Source organism: Ranitomeya variabilis, chromosome 1, assembly GCF_051348905.1.
Source record: "Ranitomeya variabilis isolate aRanVar5 chromosome 1, aRanVar5.hap1, whole genome shotgun sequence".
In the NCBI taxonomy this organism is placed as follows: Eukaryota; Metazoa; Chordata; class Amphibia; order Anura; family Dendrobatidae; genus Ranitomeya; species Ranitomeya variabilis.
The window spans coordinates 240,454,404-240,482,027 of NC_135232.1; the positions used below are offsets into that span (position 1 = coordinate 240,454,404).

At 40.6% G+C, this 27,624-nt stretch overlaps 1 protein-coding gene across 1 annotated transcript in view; it reads right to left on the reverse strand.

Moving 5' to 3' along the window:
• LOC143812117 (transmembrane protein 132D-like) overlaps positions 1-27,624 on the reverse strand; it is a 1,597,762-nt gene that overhangs the window by 1,118,407 nt on the left and 451,731 nt on the right. The window contains exon 2 of the mRNA XM_077293277.1: positions 16,952-17,831. Within this exon, the coding sequence (XP_077149392.1) occupies positions 16,952-17,831 (880 nt within the window). The remainder of the gene's footprint in view (positions 1-16,951; positions 17,832-27,624) is intronic.

Below are 27,624 nucleotides of genomic sequence, written 5' to 3' on the forward strand. Positions count from 1 at the left end.
TAGAATGTAAAAGCATAATAACTGCAGGGTGGGCCATTTATATGGATACACCTACATAAAATGGGAATGGTTGGTGATATCAACTTCCTGTTGTGGCACATTAGTATATGGGGGGAAACTTTTCAAGATGGGTGGTGACTAGTGTTGAGCATTCCGATACTGCAAGTATCGGGTATCGGCCGATACTTGCTGTATCGGAATTCCGATACCGAGATCCGATACTTTTGTGGTATCGGGTATCGAAACAACATTAATGTAATAATGTGTAAAAGAGAGAATTAAAATAAAAAATATTGCTATATTCACCTCTCCGACGCAGCCCGGACCTCAGCGAGGGAACCGGCAGCGTTGTTTGTTTAAAATTCGCGCGTTTACTTGGTTACGTGAAGTCCCGGCTTGTGATTGGTCGCGGCGGCCATGTTGCCGGGACGCGGACCAATCACAGCAAGCCGTGATGTAATTTCAGGTCCTTGCAGGATTTTAAAATTATGTTCCGGCATTGTGATTGGGCGCGGCGGCCATGTTGCCGGGACGCGGACCAATCACAACGCCGGAACGTAATTTTAACGCGCAAATTTTAAACAAAGAACGCTGCCGGTTCCCTCGGTAAAGTGCCGGTTCCCTCGGAGAGGTGAGTATAGCAATATTTTTTATTTTAATTCTTTCTTTTACACATTAATATGGTTCCCAGGGCCTGAAGGAGAGTTTCCTCTCCTTCAGACCCTGGGAACCATCAGGAATACCGTCCGATACTTGAGTCCCATTGACTTGTATTGGTATCGGGTATCGGTATCGGATTGGATCCGATACTTTGCCGGTATCGGCCGATACTTTCCGATACCGATACTTTCAAGTATCGGACGGTATCGCTCAACACTAGTGGTGACCATGGTGGACATTTTGAAGTTGGCCATTTTGGATCCAACTTTATTTTTTTTCAATGGGAAGAGGGTCATGTGACACATCAAATTTATTGAGAATTTCACAAAAAAAATGGTGTGTTTGGTTTTAACGTAACTTTATTCTTTCATGAGTTATTTACAAGTTTATTACCACTTATTAAATGTATTCAAAGTGCTGCTCATTGTGTTGGATTGTCAATGTAACCCTCTTTCCCGACTCTTGACACACTGATAGCCACACCTCAGAAGAAATGCTAGCACAGGCTTCCAGTATCCGTTAAAGAAATGTGTTGTTGAAATGTGTACTATGTTGTTTTTTCCTATAAAGATGCAATAGTTAAAAACAATCACAATTATATTAAAGAAGTAAAAATTCTGAAATACATAACAGCATAGCACAAACCTATATAAACGCTCTTTCAAACTCAGCTTGCACTCTTTGACTTACTACTAGAGATGGATCCACAGAGGATCAAGTTCAAGACGGATTTCCTGACATCCATGGTTTCATGCAAATTCAAACATTTTGAGATTTGTTTCACAGTTTACATTAAAAACTTTCTATGCACCATTTCCCATGCTGATAAAGAATCAGAAAGCAAGCAAATACAATTTTGTGTTATTGTGTGAGCCTCTCAGTAGTGCCCTCCAGCTATGTCATCATGATTAACATACCTTATACAATGTTGGTCAGTACCTGAGCCATCACAGATCAGCGGTTCCCAGTGGAGCAGTTTGTGCCGGAGAGTAATTTTCCATTTACAGAGTCACATAGTAAGACTCTCTCTTCTGCAGAGCATAAACTCTTATGGTCATTATAGCCCTCTCGCTAGCCTGTAAAGTGTAAGCTATTATGGCCAGTGGGGTGTTCTCTCTCGCCTGTAAAGTGTAAGCTTTTATCACTGATTAATTTGGCCTACTTGTGACTGGAAATCCTGACCTAGCGTGAACACTGGGATGGGGTTTCTGGCTACAGATCATGGAGGTCAAAGCCCGTGCATAGTGATCTCTGATGACTTGTCATGGCCAAAAGCCATTACCTAGAGTGAACGATAGGGTAGAAATGCAGCATGGCCGAGTACCAGACAGCAACCCAGGCTGGGTCAGTTGGAGAGGTGAGCAGATGGAAAAATGATATAAAGAAAAAAAAAATTGTACTGACTTCCAGGGCCTGTGGATGGATGTCTTGGTGTGGTGTTCACTTCATCCTTGAGTGAACACCAGGCTGGACATGTGGCACAAAGAAAACATGGAAGATCGGGTAACAGACAGAGAGCAGCAGGACGACTGGAAAGGTAAGTAGTGAGGTATATTTTTTTCATTTTCTGTTTAACCTTTTACTGGCCTTCTCCTGTTAAGCAAGATAGTGTCCACAGATGGATGCCATTTTGCTGAATTTGCATAGAGTGAAATACAAAAAAAATTCTCCAGAAAGTGTGATTTTGCATAATTCGAGTACAATTTCCACTCTAATAAAATTGCCCAACTCTAATATTGACATAATGGTATGTTGGCAGATTGCTGCATTCATCATAGTGTACAGTCTTACTTGCCAATTATTTAAGTTTTTTATGCTTCCCAATAACTGCACTTGATAAAAAAAATTGAGAACAGGAACATGAACTGAGTCATCTTAGAAAAGTCTGTCTTTTTTATCCAAAAAGTAAACAAAAACGATCTTTTCTGGCACAAAATAATCTGTTTCACAGCGGTAGAAAATGCTGGGATCATAGCAATTTAGTATTGAGGGAAACATATAAATTAAATGCCTGATGCATTGGGAAATTTGCATTTAACATCTCAAAAAGCTTAAATACATTCCTCTGTAGTGATCTATAAAAATGCTGAAAATTCTTCAGGGACGAGGTTCTCTGGTAGTGTTTCTCAATAGACAAATTAGTAGACGTATAAACAGGCTTCACTGTCCCTCAATGAAAATAATATTCCACGTCTTAATGCTGCATTTAAGAATTTTATAGCGTTATGCAGATGACTCTCCCAGTTGGCCCATTTAACTTACAACCCTGCCATTGTAGACGCATTCATGGCTTGTGGTTACTGACAAATCACATATCCCTATTTATACAGAGTGCAGTCATTTCCATCACATATACAGAGAGAGTGAGACATTTCTAAGTCTTATGTGTGCAAGTAAAAGTAAGTAGAAATTAAGAAATTACACATGAACTGAAGCATTGGAAATGTATGAACTATTTTATAATTTACAGGCTGCAAAATATACAAACAAAATGTTATGCTTTTACTAAAGTACCTAAGGGGTACTCCTGTAATTTCTTCTTTGCTGATAGCTTTCCTTTCCTTTTATCTTCCTAAACCATCCAAGGTATCCAGCCTTTTGTTTATTTTAATAAAGCTTACTTAATAGCTTGTTTGCAATGTGTAAATAGAGAACGTGTCCATAAAATGATTATACTTGACCTTAAAATCCAATGCCTAATCAGAGTCTATTCTGCCGCTAAGAGAGTAGGCTGCTGTTCGAAAAGCCTAATTCAGAGGCTTTCTTCACATTGTGATTACCAAGACAGCAAAATCCCGTGCTGGTTTCTCTAATAATGTGTCATTATGTTAAAGTCGATGAGTTGTTAGTATTACAAATGTTCTTTTGACCTTATTTATTTAGTTCTTGCTGGTGTCGCCGTTAATAGCAGTAGGTGTTTATTTGTGCACAAACGCTTAAGAAAATGTATTATACAAATTAGGCAGCGCCATAATTAACAAACAGTAAAATAACAAAGACTAGCAACTTAACACAGAAATTACAAAAATTATGTTGCAATAAGAACAATCACAACGCACCATAGTAAACCAGAGGCTTGTATTTCCGAGACGTTAAACATTGTGCTTCGCTGTGACATGTCAAGTTCCCTACATTCAGCGGTATAGATTCCATCTGTTCAGGTTCTTTTTCCAGCCCAATGGAGCAAATACAATTTTGCCAGCAGCCATTGGCTATGGATTAATATGTCTAATGCCAAGTCCGGCTGGACCTCAGGGCTTCCACAGTTCCATGGCACACGCTGGGCAAAAAAAGCTGAATTTGCTCTTTTGTTATCTAAAGCTCTTTATTAGGTTCATTTAAAAAAAAGAATGCTTTAAATGGACATTACTGTTCAGACCCTCTCAGTGCTTACCCTCAGAAGCATGTATCCCCTAGTACAAGAAAACAACCATTTGGCATCTTTTACTTTATAGGCCCATGTATTAAGTTTGCTTTAGTGATATTTAAATGTTAGACTCCTCTAAATAATTATTGATCTCATTTGAAAGTAATCACTGCCGATCAGGCTTCAGAAAACCCAGAGGCACCAGAATGCAACTGAGTAAATAACCTTCTACATGAATGTGATGGGTACGCCAAACCAGAGACACTGACTGATACAGAGTTTTATTATATTCTCCAGCTAACCCTTAACCCATTACTTGCCAAATTAAAATTTTTACAAGTCTGGATTTTTCAGAAAAGGGCGTCCCAATATTCAATTAAAAATGACAATGACATGATTTCCTATTTTGAAAACATTCATTTTACAAACACAACACAAAACATTGGACCTAGTTACAAAAATGATAAAAGCTTAGTTGCTAGAAGCTAAAGATTAGGCGTCCCCAAAAAAGGACATTGGTAAATAATGGGTTACTGCTAAAACTAGGTGAATGTCTGATAACCTGACTTCCTCTAATATCTCACGCAACAGGAAACAATGATAAGCCATTTTACAGGAGCATTACATTTTTCTTTAAAGTGTCTAAAAAAAGGTTATTCCCTGACTGCTGTTACCCCCCACAGATTTTAATATCAGGATGGTATATCACACAAAATCCCAATAAAATACATTTTAGTTTGTGGGTGTAACGTGAAAAAACGTTGACAAGTTTATGAGGCATGAATACATTTTTAATCCGCTGGAAACCCTATCTAATATATAGGAGATAACTTGTTTTTGGGGTAATAAACCTTTAACAAATGTGCAAAAGGGAAACTGTCACCACAGTTGACCTAGCTAAACTATTAATATAGCCATGCAGGCTACAGAATGCTGAAAAAGTCTAAGGGTAAGTTCACACAGGGCGTTTTTGAGGCTTTTTTTGCTGCGTTTTTTAATGCTAATATTCAGCTGCTTTTTACAGTATCAGCAAAGCCTATGAGATTTCCGAAATCTCATACGAACACATTGTTTTTTGTGTGATCAGGATTTTGTGCTTTGCTGCTTTTTTTGGACATAAAGCATGTCACTTCTTTCAGCGGTTTTGCTGCGATTTTTCAGCATTTTTCACCCATTTATTTGAATGGGTGTTGAAAAAACGCAGCAAAAACGCAGCAAAAAAGCAGGTATCATTATTTGCTGCGTTTTTGCTGCTGGAAAACCAAGGACATTAGCATAGACAATGAGAAAAAAAACTCACCAAATACGCAACAAAAATGCACCAAAAAAGCACCTAAACCTGTGTTTTTGGCGCAGCTTCTTTCCTGCCAATAAGATCAGGTTTTGCTGCAGAAAAAAAAGCAGCAAAAGGGCCCTGTGTGAACTTAGCCTTATTGTGTGGTGTCTCCGATCAGCTGTGCTGTTGCTAAGAATTCATCTTCATTTCATCACTTTATATAAGTGACCTCTTCCTGGTTCTGGGGTGGATGGTGCCTGGAAATAATCTGCCCTCAGAGATTATTTTACACAAAGGAGGCGTTCGCAGTGTGAGACAAGTAACCAACACAGAACAGGAGAACTGAAATTTGTCATCTTGCAAACATGTTTTGTTTCGCTCTGAGCTCTGCTGTGTTGTAACCGCTGTGCTCTGCTTTACTGCCGGTGCTGACACATTCAGTCCAGGAAGTTCTTGGCAGCGCGTAACCCTGTGGACGCCGGGGGACGTGACAGACATCAGAAGGTGAGTATGTACTGTTTTTTTTTTTACTTTTACAATGGTAACCAGGGTAAATATCGAGTTACTAAGCACGGCCCTGCACTTAGTAACCCGATGTTTACCCTGGTTACAAGTGAACACATCGCTGTATCGGTGTCACACACGCCAATACAGAGATGACAGCGGGTGATCAAACGAAGAAATAAAGTTCTGGACTTCTAGCTCCGACCAGCGATATCACAGCGGGATCCAGATTGCTGCTGCGTGTCAAACACAACGAGATCGCTATCCAGGACGCTGCAATGTCACGGATCGTCATCGTTCTCGCTGCAAAGTCGCTTAGTGTGAAGGTACCTTAAGTGTAAAATTATGTCCACAACCCTGATTGTCATCTTCCTGTGTATACTGTACATTGTCAGTAAGTGGCTAATCAGTTGTAGGAATGGAATTACACAGATTAGCTGGACCTTAGTGCACATGAGAACTAGTCAGGCAATGATAATCTCCTGCTGATAAAACACTCAATGTATTGAAACAGCAGCACACGGCATAAATTAAAAGATGACATATAAAAAATTATAAAAAGGAAAATGGTCCAATGAAAAAGTTTGGCACCTTTGGCGATTTGTGTGCTCAGATAACTTTGATCAAAGTGTCAGACCTTAATTAGCCTGCTAGGCTTATGGCTTGTTCATTATCATTGTTACAAAAAGCCAGGTGATGCAAATTTCACAGCTTTATAAAAACCCAGCCTCCTCTAACCTTGTGCCAAAAAACAGCATGCATAGATTATTCTAAGCAGCTGCCAAGCGCTCTGAAAATGAAAATGATGGAAGCCCACAAAGTAGGAAAAGGTTATAAGACGATAGCAAAGTATTTCCAAGATGCCCTTTCCTCAGTTCGAAATGCATTAAAGAAATGGCAGTTAATAGGAACAGTGGAGGTCAAGATAATGTTTGGAAGATCAAACAATGTTTTAGTGAGAGCTGCTAGTAGGTTTGCTAGAGAGAGGCAAATTAGCACCCCCGCTTGACTGCAAAAGACCTTCAGAAAGATTTAGCTGATTCTGGAGTTACATAATTATGGCCTCACCATAAAATTCAGCACCGGAAGTATGCAAAAGAACATCTTAACAAGCCTGATGCATTTTGGAAGCAAGTCCTGTGGACCGATGAGGTTATCATAGAACTCTTTGGCCACAATGATCAAAGATATGTGTGGAGAAAAAAAGGCACAGAATTTCAGGAAAAGAACATCTTGCCATCCATCAAGCATGGGGGTGGATCAATCATGCTTTGGGGTTGTGTTGCAGCCAATGGCATGAGGAACATTTCATGGGTAGAGGGAAGAATGGATTCAATTTACATTTCAACAAATTCTTGAGGAAAACATAACACCATCTGTAAAAAAAATACTGAACTTGAAAATAGGATGGCTTCTACAAATGGATAATAATCCCAAAGAAACATTAAAATCCACAACAGATTACCTCAAAAAGCACAGTCTGAAGGTTTTACAATGGCCCTCATGGTCCCCTTGTCTGAACATAATTTAAAATCAGTGGCTAGACCTCAAAATAGAAGGGAATGCAAAACGACCCACGTATCTCACAGAACTGGAAGAATTTTCCAAGGAAGAATGGATGAAAATCTCACAAACAAGAATTGAAAAACTCTTGGCTGGCTACAAAAAGCGTTTACAAGCTGTGATACTTTCAGAAGGGGGTGCTAATAAGTACTAACCATGCAGGGTGCCCAAACATTTGCATAAGCCCACTTTTTGTAATTTTAAAAATGCAAAAGATAAAAATACATATTTTTTTTACTAAAATACAAAGGAAATGTGTCATCTTTAACTATAGCCCTTTTGGAGATCATTTTATCTTCAACTTATTTAACTGTTCACAATCACAGTAACTTTGACCAGGGGTGCCCAAATTTTACATGCCACTGTATACCTTTAATCAATTGATGATTGAAATGATCAGTTGTCTACCATTGACCTTATACATTAAGATACATTATTACAAGTGTATGGATTATATAGCAACTAGTGATGAGCTAGTGTGCTCGTTACTCGGGATTTCCGAGCATGCTCGGGTGTCATCAAGTATCTTGGGCGTGCTTGTAGATTATGTTTGTGTCACCACAGCTGCATAATTTGTGGTTGCTAGACAACCTGAACACATGCAAGGATTGCCTGTTTGTAAGAGAATCCCCACATGTATTCAGGCTGTCTAGCAGCCACAAATCATGCAGCTGCGGCAACACAAACATAATCTATGAGCACGCCCAAAAAACCCGGAGAACACCCGAGCATGCTCGGAAATCTCGAGTAACGAGCAAACTCACTCATCACTAATAGCAACTAAAATGCTCTCAAAATGCCAAATATTTATACTTCAGTACAATTTTTTTTTATTACAATATAGTCTAGTTTCCAATTTGACCTAATCAAAAAGGTATTATTGTATCACCAATTCATGTAAACAAAATCTACTAATCACTCCAGAAAAGAAATTAGTATATAATAGTGTTGAGCGATACCTTCCGATATGCAAAGGTATCGGTATTGGATTGGATCGGCCGATACCCAAAAAGTATTGGATATCGCCGATACCGATACCCGATACCAATGCATATCAATGGGACACAAAATATCGGAATGGTTCCCAGGGTCTGAAGGAGAGGAAACTCTCCTTCAGGCCCTGGGATCCATATTCATGTATAAAATAAAGAATAAAAATAAAAAATATTGATATACTCACCCCTCTGACGGCCCCGGCTCTCACCGGTCCAAGCGTCTGCCTCCGTTCCCTAAGAATGCAGAGTGAAGGACCTTCGATGATGTCGCGGCTTGTGATTGGTCGTGTGACCGCTCATGTGACCGCTCACGTGACCAATCACAAGATGCGACGTCATCGCAGGCCCTACACTCACTCATTCTTAGGAACAGAGGCTGCTGGTTACATCGCTAAGGTCCAGGGTCCGCCGGAGGGGTGAGTATATCAATATTTTTTATTTTTATTATTTATTTTTTACATGAATATGGATCCCAGGGCCTGAAGGAGAGTCTCCTCTACTCCAGACCCTGGGAACCATACACACCACACACTTCCGATTCCGATTTCCGATATCGCAAAAATATCGGAACTCGGTATTGGAATTCCGATACAGCAAATATCGGCTGATACCCGATACTTGCAGTATCGGAATGCTCAACACTAGTGTTGAGCGATACCTTCCGATACTTGAAAGTATCGGTATCAGATAGTATCGGCCGATACCCGAAAAATATCGGATATCGCCGATACCGATACCCGATACCAATACAAGTCAATGGGACACAAGTATCGGAAGCTATCCTGGATGGTTCCCAGGGTCTGAAGGAGAGGAAACTCTCCTTCAGGCCCTGGGATCCATATTCATGTAAAAAATAAAGAATTAAAATAAAAAATATGGATATACTCACCCGTCCGGCAGCCCCTGGACCTTACCGATGTAACCGGCAGCCTCCGTTCCTAAGAATGAGGAGTTTAGGACCTTCGATGACATCGCGGCTTGTGATTGGTCGCGTGACCGCTCATGTGACCGCTCACGCGACCAATCACAAGCCGCGACGTCATCGCAGGTCCTAAACTCCTCATTCTTAGGAACGGAGGCTGCCGGTTACATCGGTAAGGTCCAGGGGCCTCCGGAGGGGTGAGTATATCCATATTTTTTATTTTAATTCTTTATTTTTTACATGAATATGGATCCCAGAGCCTGAAGGAGAGTCTCCTCTCCTCCAGACCCTGGGAACCATACACTGGGAACTTCCGATTCCGATTTCCGATATCACAAAAATATCGGAACTCGGTATCGGAATTCCGATACCGCAAGTATCGTCCGATACCCGATACTTGCGGTATCGGAATGCTCAACACTACTCAACACTAGTATATAATCACAGTTGATTAAAAAATGGCACCCAGCAGTTGCAATATACGGTTTATACTTCTTTCTATAGAACAGGCAGAAAAAATAATTCATTATATTCCTTAAAAAAATAACTCAACTTTGATAATGCACTGCAGTTTATGACTATGTGTTTTGTTATATTATAGGTGATGGTAGGTATTTGTTCAGATACTTTGCATAAACTTTCAGAACTTTTCTCAGTTTGTGATTCTAGTACTTAACTTAAAAGTGACTCAAGGCTACTTGCAGCATGTGTAATAGTTGAGAAATTCTAGAAGATAAATGACTATCGATGAACAATTTAGATTTTGTATGATAATGGATATGCTATTTGAAAAAGGTAAAATAAATTCCATGGTAACTAACACATACCATTCAAATGGAAACAGTATCTATGCGGCATGAACAAACGAGAAAATAAATCTTCTAAAGAATAATTATAACAAATAAGAATGTTAATCAGAGTTGGTGACTTTGCTTTCATTCTGTTTTCTATTTTGTCATTAAGAAATAGTTGTGTGGTGTTTAGGCATCTAAGATAAAATGTAATATACTATGCAGTTATAGTCCAAAGTTATCAAGCTTTGCCCTTTATTCTTTATTCATAAGATGGCAATTGTGGGGGTCTTCAGCAGGCCCCCTACTGCCATGGTAACCCATCGGCTCCCTGCAATAGTATCACAATGGTGTCCTGTAAATTCTGCTGTCAGTGATAGCAGCATTTAAATGGTTAACTTGCAGAGATAAGGCTATCTCTGGTTGCTGAAGTTACAGGAATATGCGGACTATGTAACATGGCCAAGATTTGCTTGGTATGAAACAAGCTTAGCTTAGCTCCAGCTTAACCCATTCCCGACATCGGATGTACTATCCCGTCCGATGTCGGGTCCCCTGCTTTGATGTGCGCTCCGGCGGTGAGCGCACATCAAAGTCGCGACATGTCAGCTGTTTTTTACAGCTGACATGTGCACGCAATAGCGGCGGGTGAAATCGCGATCACCCGCCGTTATTAACTAGTTAAATGCCGCTGTCAAACGCAGACAGCGGCATTTAACTACCGCATCCGGCCGGGCGGCCGGATATGAGCGCATCGCCGACCCCCGTCACATGATCGGGGGTCGGCGATGTGTCAGGACAGTAACCATAGAGGTCCTTGAGACCTCTATGGTTACTGATCGCCGGTGGCTGTGAGCGCCACCCTGTGGTCGGCGCTCACAGCACACCTGCATTTTAGCTACATAACAGCGATCTGATGATCGCTGTTATGTAGCAGAGCCGATTGGGCTGTGCCTGCTTCTAGCCTCCCATGGAGGCTATAGAAGCATGGTAAAAGTTAAAAAAAAAGTTAAAAAAAATGTGAAAAAAATAAAAAAAATATGAAAGTTTAAATCACCCCCCTTTCGCCCCAATCAAAATAAATCAATAAAGAAATAATCAAACCTACACATATTTGGTATCGCCGCGTTCAGAATCGCCCGATCTATCAATAAAAAAAAAAGCATTAACCTGATCGCAAAACGGCGTAACGAGAAAAAAAATCGAAACGCCAGAATTACGTTTTTTTGGTCGCCGCGATTTGCATTAAAATGCAGTAACGGGCGATCAAAAGAACGCATTTGCACCAAATTGGTATCATTAAAAACGCCGTCTCGGCACGCAAAAAATAATCCCTCAACCGACCCCAGATCATGAAAAATGGAGACGCTACGAGTATCGGAAAATGGCACAATTTTATTTATTTATTTTTTTGCAAAGTTTGGAATTTTTTTCACCACTTAGGTAAAAAATAACCTAGTCATGTTAGGTGTCTATGAACTCGTACTGACCTGGAGAATCATAATGGCAGGTCAGTTTTAGCATTTAGTGAACCTAGCAAAAAAAACAAACAAAAAACAAGTGTGGGATTGCACTTTTTTTGCAATTTCACCGCACTTGGAATTTATTTCCTGTTTTCTAGTACATGCCATGGTAAAACTAATGGTGTCATTCAAAAGTACAACTCGTCCCGCAAAAAATAAGCCCTCACATGGCCAAATTGATGAAAAAATAAAAAAGTTATGGCTCTGGGAAGGAGGGGAGTGAAAAACAAAAACGGAAAAATGAAAAATCCCACGGTCATGAAGGGGTTAATATAGACCTTAGTGTTCTATGACCAAAATGTACGTCACAGGTGATTAAGGAGTTTAGGGGAAAAAAGGTAAAAAAATGACCCTTCTTTTGTAATCAGTCATACCAATCTTTCTCTGTAAGTACAGGTAGGCATTTGAAATTTCCTGCTAAGGGGTGTACTGAAATTTACCTGCTTATGCCTGTGGTCTTACCCAAACTTGATTTGACCATGCAATATAGAAATTATGCACGCAGGGGTAAGGATTTTATGATGAAAATCCATTATTGTGCAACTCTCTGTCCTAACTCACCATGTCACAAAACATAATATTGCAGTGCACAGGGAGGGCCAACTATTGAAATTCAAACCAGTCAAGACATCAAAAATCCTCATTTTAGCAAAAAAAGAAAGGAGGATGGGAATTGTAGAAGCCCTGAACTTTTATTTTAAATAAGGTTTTAGTCTTTTGCGCACAATCCTGATCAGGGTTCCACCAGGGTAATTCACCCTAGTCGATGTACAAAAAATATAATTTTTCTAAACATAATGATAATGGTAAATTGCATTGTAGTCATGGATGGCTGCTGATTAACATTTTTAGCCTTTTGCACCTAAAATTGAAAAGGGGCCCTGCTGGAGTTAACCCATTATCTACCAATGTCCTTTTTTGGGGACGCCTAATCTTTAGCTTCTAGCAACTAAGATTTTATAATTTTTATAATTAGGTCCAATTTTTAGTGTTGTGTTTGTAAAATGAATGTTTTAAAAATAGGAAATCATGTCATTGTCATTTTTAATTGACTATTGGGACGCCCTTTTATGAAAAATCCGTACTTGAAAAAATTTTGCTAATTATGTTTCTGATTCATTAGGACCCAAATCATTAAAATTCTGTCATAAAAAAAAATGAAAATTGCTAATTTGGCAAGTAATGGGTTAATGCCTCAAAAGTCTTCATTTTTACAAAAAAATTAAGATAACTGTAAAGAACATTATAGACATAGAAGCCAATGAATTTTTATTTCAAATTTTTTTTTGCCTTTTGTTCCCAGCCCCATAAGGGCACATTCCTTCACATTGTTATGCTGGGAAAATTCACATCACACAACCCAAAAACTCATAATATACACATAAATTAGGATAATAAAGAAATTGTAGCTGTAGTTTCACTGCTCGCACAGTAGTCACTGCCTATGATAATGATCAAATCTTATTTCACCTAAACAAAAAGGATGCCACCTTGTCATTGTTGCAGGCCTAGGTGTAAAATGATTTTTAGAAAGATCTCTGTTCTGTCCAGAGTTTAGTATCAGCTGCAAATATTGAAATTCTACTCTATGTATCTTCGAAAAATTCATGACAAAATCTGAAGAGTCACATATTTATGCACAACAAGACACAGGAATAATGCAATAGATAAGACAAGTGAGGTGAAGCATAACTATCAGTATGGGAAGGGGAGAAACACTTGTGACCGTACATCAACACATAAAAAAGGAAAAAATAATAGATCTACCGGTGGCCAAACATTTTTGTATCCCTGATCATAGCATCATAGACATGAAATTACTGGTACTAAAAGGTAACTTTAAATCTCAGAGAGACAGAAAAATTTGGGAATGCAAACTTTTGACAACCTTTGACATACTCAGAGCAGGAATGGATTTATGTCTTTCTAAATCAACTAAGCAAATAGTCTCTTCAGAGAGGAAGAGGACCAGAACTCTAATGCCACCTATAGGAAGTAGCAATCCTAGAAGTCAATGTCAACCCTTTAACTAGCCTTGTTACATGACATAGGATAAAAGCGAAAACCAGAATCTCAATTTGCAGACACTGTGATTGACTTCTAGGATTGCTACTTCGTATCGGTGGCACAAGAGTTCTAGTCCTCTTCCTCTCTGAAGAGACTATTTGCATATTTTCCAGAGGAGCATTGCAGCTTTACATCTCCTCATTTCGGCATGCTTAACATGTCACTCTCCACAAGGAGAAACATTACTTCTTGGATTTACATCAACTAAGGAGTGTGTTCTTCAGACCATTTGGTGACAACACAATCATGGACCAGACCTCAATCACAGGACAATAAAACTTTCACACTCCTTATCTATGAACTGTTCCAATATTTACAGCCACAACTGTTTATCCTCTTCCCATATTAATAATTCAGCTTCATGTCACTTGTCTTCTCTATTGCATTATTTCTGTGCCTTGTTGTGTATAAATATGTGACTCTTAAGATTTTGTTTTAGTCTATGCCTGATGAAGAGACCTGAGTAGTCTCGAAAGCTTGTAATTTGTTACCATCTTTTCAGTTAGCCATTAAAAGGTATCAACCACTGACGACTCTCAAATCTTAATATTTTTCTATCTGCTAACACGATACAAATATGTACATTTTTCCTGTTTGAAACATGTCATGGAATGGTGAGATTTTACTATATTATATAATTGCCTCCAACCTGTGAATGTCCTGCTGTTGTGAAACAACAACACCTGGAATGATCTAATTTCTGCAGTCTGTGTTTATGCTATTAGTACTGTTTTCCACAGATGTATTTACACCAAAATATATTTTATTACTCCAGCAATATCATTTTTAGCTTTATTTTGCTAATAGGTAAACTGTATTTGTCAGCATCAATCATCGGTCAGTGAATAAAACTAATGAGTGCTGGCTCCATTCAGTGTTTAGATCCAGCTGCTTGCAAATCTGTTAACAGTAGGTAGGTGGGTGTGAACGATGTTGCCCACACCGATCTGATGATGACCTGTGCCATACATATGTTATCAGGATTATAAGCTTAGAAAAGCCCTTTAAGTCCTTATTTTGATGTTAAGTTTTCACACGTGTTTTTTATCTTTGTTTTTCACAGATAGAATATATGCCTATTAAAATCTATGGTGCTGTTCACATGTCCATGTGTCTGTAAAAAAAGACACAGAGACATGTCCGTTTTTGAATTGAGTCATGGATCAAAGGTACCCATTCTAGTCTATGGATAAATCTATCTATGAAAATCATGAATAGCGCACAAATGGCAACAGTGTGCAATTTGTGTGCTGACCATGGTTAAAAAGTATTCTCATGTAATGAAATTGGCATAGTTAAACATAGGAAAATAAGCAACTTTACAATTGACTTCCTTTTTTCTATCTTCTGTGGTTCTACTGATATTAGAGCTTTTATCTTCCGAAGTCTATATAGTTTTTCTCCCAGACAGTTCTACCACCAGAGCCTGGCTGAATATGTTCAGTAGTTGCATTCAAAACTAAGGATTTAACTACTGAGATTACATCCAAATTTTTACAACCCATTACTTTCTGTAGAGCAATTAGGTGCTCTTCTCTCTCCTCTTCCCAGGTCTGATCTTTTATCAGTTGTGCAAAATCACAATCTTCAGCACCCACCATCAGTTTTCACTTGTGAGTTTTTCAAAGGTAGTGTTATCTCTATATGTAAATATGGTGATAACAATGATGTTTTCAGAACAAGTGACTGTAATGTGTCATAGTAGCATAAGCTCAGCAATAGCACCAAGCTGCTAAACCAGAATTGACAATCAAGGACAATTGCCCACCCCACCAGAAGCAGGGATGTAAAGAAAGCAGTGTGCTTCTCAAGATAAAACTTGAGAATAAACCTTTATCGTTGCACAGGGTATATAGCTTTGCAATTTAATTTTTTTCATACTAGAAAATCACTGATGAAACACAAATGGACTAAGCACTAACAAATATTGGATGAAAAACACTGAAGAAAGGCGTACCAAAAAAATCAACATCTGAATGAGGCCTAATATTTATCATGCATATGGAGGATATCAGTAAATAGTTTTTTTCAATGGCATTTTATCATACCTTTTTTTTATTTAAGCCATGTACTAACGTGCATGAGTTATTTTTTAAAGATTATCGAATGACTGCCAATATGAATATTCTATGGATACTATGGATATTCAGAACATTGCTCCCTACCTCCCCAATGAAAAAAAAAAATCAAACATTCTCATTTGAAATTAGTTTTTAAATAGTATTATACAGTTAACTTGTAACTCTAAGCAAGTTATTATATAATCAACAGTAATCTACTATATTCAACTAACACATTATATACCTGATACATGCTTTTATCTGCACACTGCCATCAGAATTCAGGGCAGTAAAGCAGTGCCTGTCTGAGATTTGATTCTATAGGGTATGGAGGTCACTATCTAAAATCAATGAATATATTTACCTGGCCAATTGGGGCACCTTCCCTTGGGGTTCTCTATATTCATAGTACCCACTGGAGTTAGTTAATGCTAGTCTTGTAACACCAAAGATCCTTTACATGGACTATTAGGGTATGGCACACATTCAGTATTTGGAGTAGAAAAATATTTGGTAAATCTGCAGCAAATACTGATATGTTGGCAGAAAATCCCAATGCGGGTGAAATTTGCGCATAAATGCTGAAATAATTGACATGCCACAGAGATAAATCTACTACAACATGTGCATGAGACTTAAGGAATCTCACTCACTTTGCTGGGACTATGATGTCCTTCAGCTTTTGTGACTCATGTGCACACAAAACACGTGACAAAAATGCGACAAAACCACGTGTGCACATACCCTTATATTGCACAACCTCCCTTGACACTTAAAGATGGACTAAATAAGAAGTTAAATTGCTAGAGAAGTAGCAATGAATTCTTCTGGCTTTTATTGTCTTATCAATCTGTGGGGAACTATGTGGTCACCACTCATCGAAACTTTTGACATGTCTTACTCTTTATAATTTGTTTCAGGTTTAAATCCTTCTAGCCAGAAGCCGTGTGTCTGTGGTGCATCGGAAACAGTCTGTAGTTCTCTGATAGTAACATTGAAATTATAACCATTTGTTATTCTTGATGTAAAATATGCTGTAATATGGTGGCATATTAATTTCACACATCCATATATAAAATAACCTTGTGGAATTTGTTTCTCGCTTACATATTTCCTGTTTTCAATAAACTAATAACTTACATTTACCTGATTAAAAACTTTAGACCACATAAAACCCTTAATACTTATGTGTTCCAAAAACTTTGAAAACACCTTTTTCTTACCTTAATTTGAACTTGGCCTGTGTAAAATTTTTTGCAAGAAACACAAAATATGATAGAATATCCCCAGACTTTATACTCCGATAGAAAGAACGGATAGCTATATTCCTGTCAATTACCACTTCAATAGATGAGTTGCTGCTGGGGCTTTGGTATAGGTAAATACTTCCAATTCTTTGCAGTGGAGGACCGGCATCATCAAAATAATTATGAGACATTTGGATTTTCCTTGCGTCCTCCATGACACAATTGCTTTTCTCATCACTTTGCTGAATAGAATAATACAATTCCACTGGACTGCCATCAGGTTGCTCCAACATCTTTTTATGTCCTGCAATAACTGTTGGTGGGTCAAACCAACTTGCCAGTAGCTCAAGGTCAGCAACGCACAATCCAAGATCACCAGTCAACTTGCATGTAGCCTTAACTTCTCTGGTTTCCTGGAATGCAAATACTTTTACACAAGGAAGTCTTTCTGTAGTGCTATAATCATCCCAATCTCTTCCCACAATATAAAACAAAACTTGAACTTTAGGTTTAAAACGATAGATTTTGCTCTTCAGAATATATGCTTTAATCCTCCAGTTAAATGCAAATTTATCTGTAGATCCAAAATGGTTAGAAATTAACAGTAAATCCTGTGGCACTTCCTGCTCAATGGAAAATGGTCCGTAGGTGGCATTCATCATTGGTTGTTTCTTGGCCTTATAAATGAGAAATGATTCAACTCTAGACTGCAGACTGGAATTCCTCATAATGTCCTGGTTTGCTTCTTTAAGTAAGAAAGAAAGCTCACTTTGATGGATAGTGTAGCTCACCGGTAGATAGGTCGGAAGCAAAGAAAACCTTTGTATGCTGTCTAATATCCCACGACTTTCTGTCACTGTTGAAAAAGAACAAATATTTCAATAAATTAAAATAATGGGCTTATAAAACAAATATAAGATAAAATATAATTCTTTCTCAATAACAGTTCAATGTACAATACATTTTATTTAGAACTTGATTGTTGGGAGACTGTTCAAGATTATTAGTGAGATTGACATAAATAATATAGTTGCAACTTTGCAAACCTAAGCCACTAAAAGCACAAATCAAAGATAGAACATTCTACAGAGACACATTTAATCAAATTTTGATAGAGGGGAGGAATGTGACTTCACCACACCATGTCGTCCGATGTTGAGGGTTGAGACCTGCGTGTTGGGTACCGGTCCTGATGGTGAAGTTCAGCCACAGATTCAAGGATATCAGGAAATGAGCAGAACATCCGTCCAGCATAGGATATCCAATGACTAAGGGCACTTAGACGCCAAAAACGCATCAGGTTTTATATATTTTTTTGGGATTCCATGTTTTTAATGAATTTTTGAAAAAAAGCATGAAATAATTTTTACTTATTGTTGGATGGATGTGCCACTCATTTCCGCTTTTCTTGAATTTCATCAAATATTTAAATTGTTACTTTAATACTTATTCAATATATAAATATTTAAATTGTTGTTATTTTTAGTACAATAATTTTGCTTTATTGCTACACAGAAATATAGAAAAAGTAGAGAAAAAGAAACTAATATAAAACTTATTCTGTAAAGAGAACAATTTATTCAGCAAAGACTATGAAAACAAAATATGATTCATGACAAATGATGATATGCAACAAAAATAACATGTTCTGAATAAATATACCTACATTGGTAATGTTTCCATTGAATTTAGAGTAGTTTCGGTAGTTAATTAGCAAAATGAGTAAAAATAAGTAAAAACAAAGTATACTTAGGTAACATTTCAATGTTTAGCATCATTTCATTGAATGTATCAATCCAACAAAGAACAACAAAGTTGGACAATGCATCACTTATATTATTTTTTTGCTAATTAAAACCATGTAGTGAAATAAATACTTTTTCTAATCTGATTTTATTTTCCAATTGTAGGCTTTTTTTATTGTATTTTCTGTAAATGATTATAGAGCAGACATATTTCCTGTGCTATTATTAAGCATTCAGCATTACAGATTACATCAAGTACTTGGGTCATAAAAATTAATGGTTTGGAGATGTTCTTCAGACTATTATGGGAGAGCTTCCTAGAGATTCTCTGTGGAGAGGTTATTTTGCAGGAAGCAGGAGAATAAGAGTTGTACCCATCATCCAATGCAATTCGAAGATTCTGTATCTTTAAATATGGGTGTTCCTTTTCATTATATTTTTCCATCAATTGATAATGAAATGACAGCTAAAGAGATCTCAGGAGAATGGGAATATAGAATATAAATATAGTGACATTGAAAATATAAAAATAAAATATAATTTTTAAGATAAATCATATTACAATGTTGCACTATGGGTCAGTGCAGATCTGTAATTATTTTTTATGCCAATTTGGCATGAGAAAACAATTGCAGCATGCTTCGACTGACTCCGATATTCTGATCACTGACACTCATACAAATCTATGGGTTCGTGTGAAAGTCCGATGTACGCTCACAAAGACATTGGAGAAGATGAAGAAATTAAAATCTCCATCTGCTCCATACCTATGCTGCTATTCTCTCATGCAAGAGCAAAAAATCCAAGCGAATTTGATTACACTCAGATGTCATTAGCATAATTGGCCTGATTCTCTCACATGAGAAAATATACCCTCAGAGGAATAAATGAAAAAGGGGTGTTAGGGGTCGAGTTCCCGCCTCTGCACAGGGGGAATCTTGAGTCATCTCCGCTGCAGTCTCCCATTCTTCTCCTGCAGCAGCGGAGCCTGCTCAGTGGAGATGTCGGTCCCAGCGTCTCGCTCAGTCTCATACTGTGCAAAGGGTTACTGCTGCCTTTCCAGCTTCTGCCATTGTAGCCAGTACTGGTCAGCGGCGAGCAGACGTCTTTGTGACGAAGTCCTACTTTTCCCCTTCTGAGCATGCCCAGGGTAAGATCTCTCATTGGAGATCAAGGGTCACAAGCTCAGGTACTGCAGCAACTCCCATTGGTCCTCTAGGAAGGTCCTGAGGTTGCTCAAGTTCTGTGGCAGCCTCCCATTGGTCCTTCTGGGAAGATCCTGTAGTTGCTGCGGCTATAAAAGGTTTGCATGACTGCACGGTCATGCGCTAGTATCAATCTATGTTATGTGCTTTGCGCCAGTGTGGTCTTGTATGTATTTAGGGCCCCGGCTGAAATAAGCACCTAGAATACCGGCGAGGAGTTTTGTGTGTATGTATTCAGGGTCCCAGCTGAAATAAGCCCCTAGTATACCGGCAGTTTGTGTGTGTGCAAGACCACTGACTGCTATCTGCTCAGCAGTTAGTACTCCTGTGAGTCTAACAGGGCACAGTGCTTTCTTTTGTCGGCGACTCTGTGAAGTAACAGAGTTCGCTTATACCGCCATATAGTGCCATATGCTAGCAGCAGGTTCCTCCAGCACGGTGGACCCTTCATCTATTCACTCGGTACGTTCCACTAGCCCTAACAAGGGGCTGCCTTGCTCTTCTTTAATATTGTCGAGTGACTTCCAATAACAGCTAATTGAAAAGGATCCATTGGAAAAAAACTCTATGACTAACCCTCCAAATGAGATGCATAATCAGATTTATCATTGGGATATCCAAGTAGAGATCAGCAGAAGGATCCATGGAGGATAGACTTTGAGTTGAATTTTCTATAATTTGCAAGTACGTGTGATTTTGAACACTCTACGATTTGATTTGCAAGGGACAGCCAAAAAAATGAAAAAGTACCTGCCCCATTTCACACACTGTGAAGACTCAGAGAGTGGTAATATAACTTAATTCATGGCTGCGTGGACTTTCTCTTAATGCCTTGTAGCTATCATGTCACATTGTCTTGTGCAGCCAATCAGCGGAGCTATCACAGCCAGTATTAAAAATGAGGGAAAACTAAGGAGCACCATTTTATATGTGTAGAGTGTATGAATAGAAGGTTTGTGTAGGGATAAAAAAGGGCCTGATCTGATTGAGGTGTACTACTTCAGTACTGAAGATTGAAAATAAGAGTAATAACCCGGGTACAGTCTGTAATTGTATAGTGAATAATTGTGACTAGCGTTGAGCGAAACGGATCGGTCATTTTCATAAATCGCCGACTTTTAGGCAAAGTGGGGTTTCATGAAACCCGAACCGATCCTAGTGTGGGATCGGCCACGCGGTCGGCGATCAGAGCGCCAAAGTCGCATTTCGTATGACGCTGTTACCGCCGTTTTTCATCCAATGAAGGAGGGCGCAGAGTGTGGGCAGCGTGATGACATAGATCTCGGTCCCCACCATCTTAGAGAAGGGCGTGACAGTGATTGGCTTGCTTTCTGCGGCATCACAGGGGCTATAAAGGGGCGTGCACGCTGACCGCAATCTTACATCTGCCGATCTTAGCATAGGGAGAGGTTGCTGCAGCTTCATCAGAAGAAGGGATATAGTTAGGGAGGGAAGATCAACCCCCAAACCGCTTGTGCTGTAGCGATTTCCACTGCCAACACCACCTTTTTGTCCAGGGACAGTGGAGGTCGTATTTTAGTGCATCAGCTGCATAGCTGTGTGCACGGTGCTGTGCAAATCAACTGCTTTTTTTAAAGCAAAAATCCTGTTGCTCCTTTCTGCACAGTTACCTGTCTTGTTTATTTGTCCACACTTTTTTGTTCTGAAGTTCTTTTTATTGCTGCCATACTTGTCCTGAGATCATTGTAGGGACTAGGGAGCGTGTTATTGCAGTACCTTTTTTTTTCTTTATAATATTATTCCAGCCACTTTCTGCCACGTTCATAGTGTTATGTTATACCACAGGGCCAGAGTTAGGGTTCAGGGTCTCCCCCCAAAAAATGGAGATTCAAATTCTCACACAGTGTATATTCAGCTGTACTGCTAGTGTGTCGTATATCAGGCAGCCACTTTCTGCCACGTTCATAGTGTTGTGTTATACCACAGGGCCAGAGTTAGGGTTCAGTGTCTCCCCCAAAAAATGGAGATTCAAATTCTCACACAGTGTATATTCAGCTGTACTGCTAGTGCGTCGTATATCAGGCAGCCACTTTCTGCCACGTTCATAGTGTTGTGTTATACCACAGGGCCAGAGTTAGGGTTCAGTGTCTCCCCCCAAAAAATGGAGATTCAAATTCTCACACAGTGTATATTCAGCTGTACTGCTAGTGCGTCGTATATCAGGCAGCCACTTTCTGCCATGTTCATAGTGTTGTGTTATACCACAGGGCCAGAGTTAGGGTTCAGTGTCTCCCCCCAAAAAATGGAGATTCAAATTCTCAAACAGTGTATATTCAGCTGTACTGCTAGTGCGTCGTATATCAGGCAGCCACTTTCTGCCATGTCCATAGTGTTGTGTTATACCACAGGGCCAGAGTTAGGGTTCAGTGTCTCCCCCCAAAAAATGGAGATTCAAATTCTCACACAGTGTATATTCAGCTGTACTGCTAGTGCATCGTATATCAGACAGCCACTTTCTGCCACATTCATAGTGTTGTGTTATACCACAGGGCCAGAGTTGGGGTTCTGTGTCTCCCCCCAAAAGCAAGTCATCTTTCAGGCAAGCTACGTGTCAGCAGGGGAAGGTGGGGCAAAAGAATGTGAAATCCATGATTGGTAATTTAAATGAAGGTTAGCTAATCAATATTTTTGGTAGCCAGACGTGTCCTTTTTTCGGTCAGTATTGAACCAGCAGCACTGAACACTCTTTCTGAAAGCACACTGACAGCAGGGCAATCGAGGTCCTGTAATCCATATTCTGGCAATTCAGGCCAGGTGTCTAGTTTAGATACCCAGTAATCAAAGGGGAATGACCTGTGAGGGAGAACATCGATAAGGGCGGAAAAGTAGTTTGTAACCATACTGGATAAATGCTGTCTCCTGTCACTTTGAATTGATGCAGCAGTACCTGTCGTGTCAGCGGTCATTGCGAAATCATTCCACAACCTTGTCATAAAACCCCTCTGTCCAACGCCACTTCAGATTTCTGCACCTCTAGCACCTCTGCCATGTTGCCCCCTGCAGCTCGTGTGAGAACCATCACCGCCGCTGTGTGCTGGGAATGCCTGAACCAAACGGTCCACAAGAGTTGCTTGTTTGGTAGCCAATATTTGACCTAGGTTCTGATGTGGCATGATATTTTGCAGTTTTCCTTTATATCTTGTATCCAGGAGGCAGGCCAACCAGTTGTCGTCATCGGTCATCATTTTAACAATACGGGAGTCCCTTTTTAGGATACGCAAGGCATACTCAGCCATGTGGTCCAATGTTCCAGGTGTCAATTAACTGTTTCTGCTGGGTTGAGGACCACTTTCTTGCAAATCAACATCACAAGTGTCCCGCAATAAACCTATACCAGACCTTGCAATGCCACCAGTTTCTATTGCCACCTGAGAATCATCCTCCTCCCATACATATTCATCCCCATCATCATCCTCCTCATCCTCTTCGTCCGCCAATTCGTCCTGGACAGTTCCCTGAGCAGACAATGGCTGACTGTCATCAAGGCTTCCTTAATGTGCGTCAAACTTTGCATCAGCAGACGCATAAGTAGGATGTTAATGCTTATGATGGTGTCAACCACTGCACACCAGACAACTCCATGTCTGCCATCCAAGTGCCTGCCCGTGTATCCTCCCACAAATTAATTACAGCACACCTCTGTTCGCACAGCCTCTGAATCATGTGCAGTGTGGAGTTCCACCTTGTTGCAACGTCGATTATTAGGCAGTGCTGGGGAAGATTCAGCGATCGCTGATGGTTCAGCATATGGCTGGAGTGTATGGGCATCCGGCGGATGTGCGAGCAAAGTCTTCGCACCTTCAGGAGCAGGGCTGGTAACTTTAGATAATTTTTGAAGAAGCCCTGCACCACCAGGTTAAAGGTATGAGCCAGGCAAGGTATGTGTTTCAGTTCTGAAAGGGCTATGGCAGCCATAAAATTCCTTCCGTTATCACTGAATACCTTGCCTGCCTCAAGATGTACACTGCCCAGCCATGACTGAGTTTGTTGCTGCAAGTACTCCACCAGTACTTCCGTGGTGTGTCTGTTGTCGCCCAAACACTTCATTTGAAACACAGCCTGCTGACGCTTACCACTAGCTTTTCGATAATAGGACACCCCCTGTGCAACATTGGCAGCTGCGGATGGAGTGGTAGGGCGACTGCGCTCTGTGCACGAGCTTTCACTTCTGGAGGAGGAGGAGGAGTGGCGAACGCCTTATGCCAACTGTTTCCTTAGACTGTGGGATAGGCTGAACTGTCCCACTATGGCTGCCCCCTGTGGACCCTGCATCCTACACATTAACCCAGTGCACCGTGATGGACACGTAACGTCCCTGGCCATGCCTACTGGTCCATGCATCTGTTGTGAGGTGCACCTTTCCACTGACTGATTGCCTCAAGGCATGGACAATGCGGTCTTTGACATGCTGGTGGAGGGCTGGGATGGCTTTTCTCGCAAAGAAGTGGCGACTGGGTAGGTCATAGCGTGGTACTGCGTGGGCCATCAGGTCTTTGAAAGCTTTGCTTTCAACCAAACGGTAGGGCATCATCTGTAATGAGATTAGTATAGCAATGTGGGCGTTCAAATCCTGTGTACGCGGATGAGAGGATGAGTACTTTCTTTTCCTAACGAGAGTCTCTTGTAGGGTGAGCTGGACTGGAGAGCTGCATATGGTGGAACTAGCGGTGGTGGTGGTGAAAAAGGCAGATTGAGAGATAGTTTGTTATGGTATTCTTGTTGTTGGCCTACATACAGTCTTTCCTACCAATAACCTTGTGATTCCCTGACTGCTTTGGCCTTACGACGATACCTCCACATTTGCTGCTGGTGGTGTCCTAACCGGTGGGCTTACAGTGAGGGAAGCAATGAAGCATTGCTGACTACCTTCATTCTGAGCAGGTGCACCAACGGTACGGGACGTTTGGTAGTTAGTCCAGGCTTGCAAGTGCATGCTGGTTAAATGTCTAAGCATGCACGTTGTATTTAAATTTTGAAGATTCTTCTCTCTGCTAAAGGTCTTTGAGCATTTCTTACAGATAACTTTTGACTGATCATTCTGATCTTGGTTAAAAAATTGCTACACTACACTCTTCCTACTATCGAAAACCTTTTCAGGCATTGTGCGCTGTGCTACTTTCACCGAATGGCCACGCTCTCCTAAAACTGTTTTTGCTTTTTGCAAACATTTTTGGCCTGATACGGACCTGCCAGATGACAGCTGTTGCAATGTAGATGGCTGCTGCGGATCATCCTCCTCCGCTTCTGAGCTAGTGGCAGCGGCACCCTCTTCCCCCAATGGCTGCCAATCTGGGTCAACAACTGGGTCATCTATCACCTCCTCCTCAATGTCATGTGCACCTTCCTCAGTGTCACCATGTAAGGTGCTATAGCGTTCGGGACAGGGCACCATAGTCTCATCAGGGTCACATTCTGGCTCAGTAAACTGCGAGGGCAATGCAGTGATCAGAGTCAATGGAACAGCATCACAATCTAGCTGTGGCTGTGCATCAGTGCACTCCATGTCCGATTCTTCTTGTTGGCAGTGTACAATTTCCATTTCTAACCCAGGCACGGTATGTGTAAAGAGCTCCATGGAGTAACCTGTAGTGTCGCCTGATGTATCCTTCACTTTTGGTTTGGGAGAAGGACACAAGGAAATGTCTTTTTCCTGACCGGGAGCATCCACTGGCGACTGACTGCTCTTACATTTAGAACTTTGGGAAGAGGAGGCGAAAGAGCTAGAGGGTGAGTCAGCAAGGAAAGACAACACTTTTTTCTGCTTCTCCGGCTTTAAAAGCTGTTTTCCTACTCCCAGGTAAGGGAGCCTTCGAGGCCTTGTGTAGCCAGACGATGACGCAGGCTGAACAACTCCAGCCTTAGGTGCTACTGTGCTTTTGCCACTACCACGAGATGCAGCACCACCAGCACCATCAGTACCAGCTGGCAACCCCTGCCCACGGCCTCTTCCACCAGACTTCCTCATTTTTTGGGGGGAGACACTGAACCACAACTCATATTACACCGTCGTAATATGAGGGGCCCTGTGCCAGTACCGCCGCCCACGAGAGAGTGTTCCCCCCCAGCTTGAACAGTGCTCTACCACTTGCAATACTACCTCTCCCAGCTCCACCACTGTGTAGTCTGTGCAGTTAAAACCTTAAATGGCACTGCCAATACAAATTATTTGAAATGATAGATGATAGTTAAAATATACAGGGGCCCTGGCCTCCATTTAATACTTTGCGCCTACTACCACTGTCTTTATTATTTGGGTGTAATAACGGTGTCTGCTGCTGCTTCTTTTTTTTCCTTCACTGAACAAAGCTGAACTTCAACTGTTGTCCCGTTTCAAATATTAAACTGCATTTGGCCTACTTGTTGGGTTGGGGCCTACTAACGGTGTCTGCCGCTCCTTGGTGTTCTTCTGGTTTATTTTTCTTGTGCTTCAATCTTCAGGCTTTCGTTTAAGTATTTGTTATATTAAACTGCATTTGGCCTACTCGTTGGGTTGGGCCTAGTAACATTGTCTGCTGCTGCCTCTTGTTTTCCTCTACTAAAAAAAGCTGAGCTTGAAGCTTCAGACTTTCGGCCTGTTACAACAATATGAACCTACATTTGGCCTAGTTCTTGGTTTGTGCCTAGTAACGTTGTCTGCTGCTGCCTCTTGTTTTCCTCTAGTACACAAAGCTGAGCTTCAATCTTCAGGCTTTCAGCCTATATTTAGAATATGAAACTGCATTTGGCCTACTTGTTTGGTTGGGCCTACTAACGGTGTCTGCCGCTGATTGTTGTTCTCCTCCACTGAACAAACCAATGCCGCCTGTTTACTCCTGTTACCAATTTTTAACAGCTTTTAGCCTACTTTTTTATTTTGGGCCTATATCTGTGTTTCCACCTCATTCCTGCCCATTGCCCAGCCACTGCTAGATGAGTCTGCTGGTACATTGACACAGACCACTACATTCCCCTTGCACTCTACACAGCCTTAATCTGACCCTGCTGAAACTCAGGTTCCCCTTCCCGCATACTATACCACCTTACATGGGGACAAAGAGGAAGATGCAGATGAAAGTGCAGGTTCCTTTAACAGGTGGGGGGGCATACTCATTGGCGATGTCACTGGCACAGGGCCCCTCATAGTACGCAAAAGTGTCTCTGCCGGTGGGAGGCGCCCCAGCCATCAATCACAACGCTGTACTTTGAGGGGCCCTGTGCCAGTGGCAATGCGAACGAGTGTGCCCCCCCTGCTTGCTCTGGATCACAGCACTTGCAAAGTTGAAATACTTACCTCTCCCTGCTCCACCGCCGTGACGTAGTCCGTGTTTCCTGGGCCCATGAAAAACTTGAGCCAGCCCTACTCCCCCCACAACTGTTGCCAAATTACCCCCAAATTTTCAATGGCTAACTTTTATTATAAGGTAAATTAAGATTGACAAGCTTAAGTAACAAGAATTTATGTTTTTGGCATTAAAATGGGCTCTGTTGGTGTTTTCCTTTCTTCAACTCACTGTCGACTTTGATTCTGCAATGACTTGCATTGGTTTTCGTGTTTCGGTCGGATCCCCGACTTTTCGAAATAATCGGCCGATTTCACCCGAGCCTACTTTTGACAGAGTCCGGTTTCGCGAAACCCGACTCGATCCTGAAAAAGTAAAAGTCGCTTAACCCTAATTGTGACTGAATTGATTGATCTGAG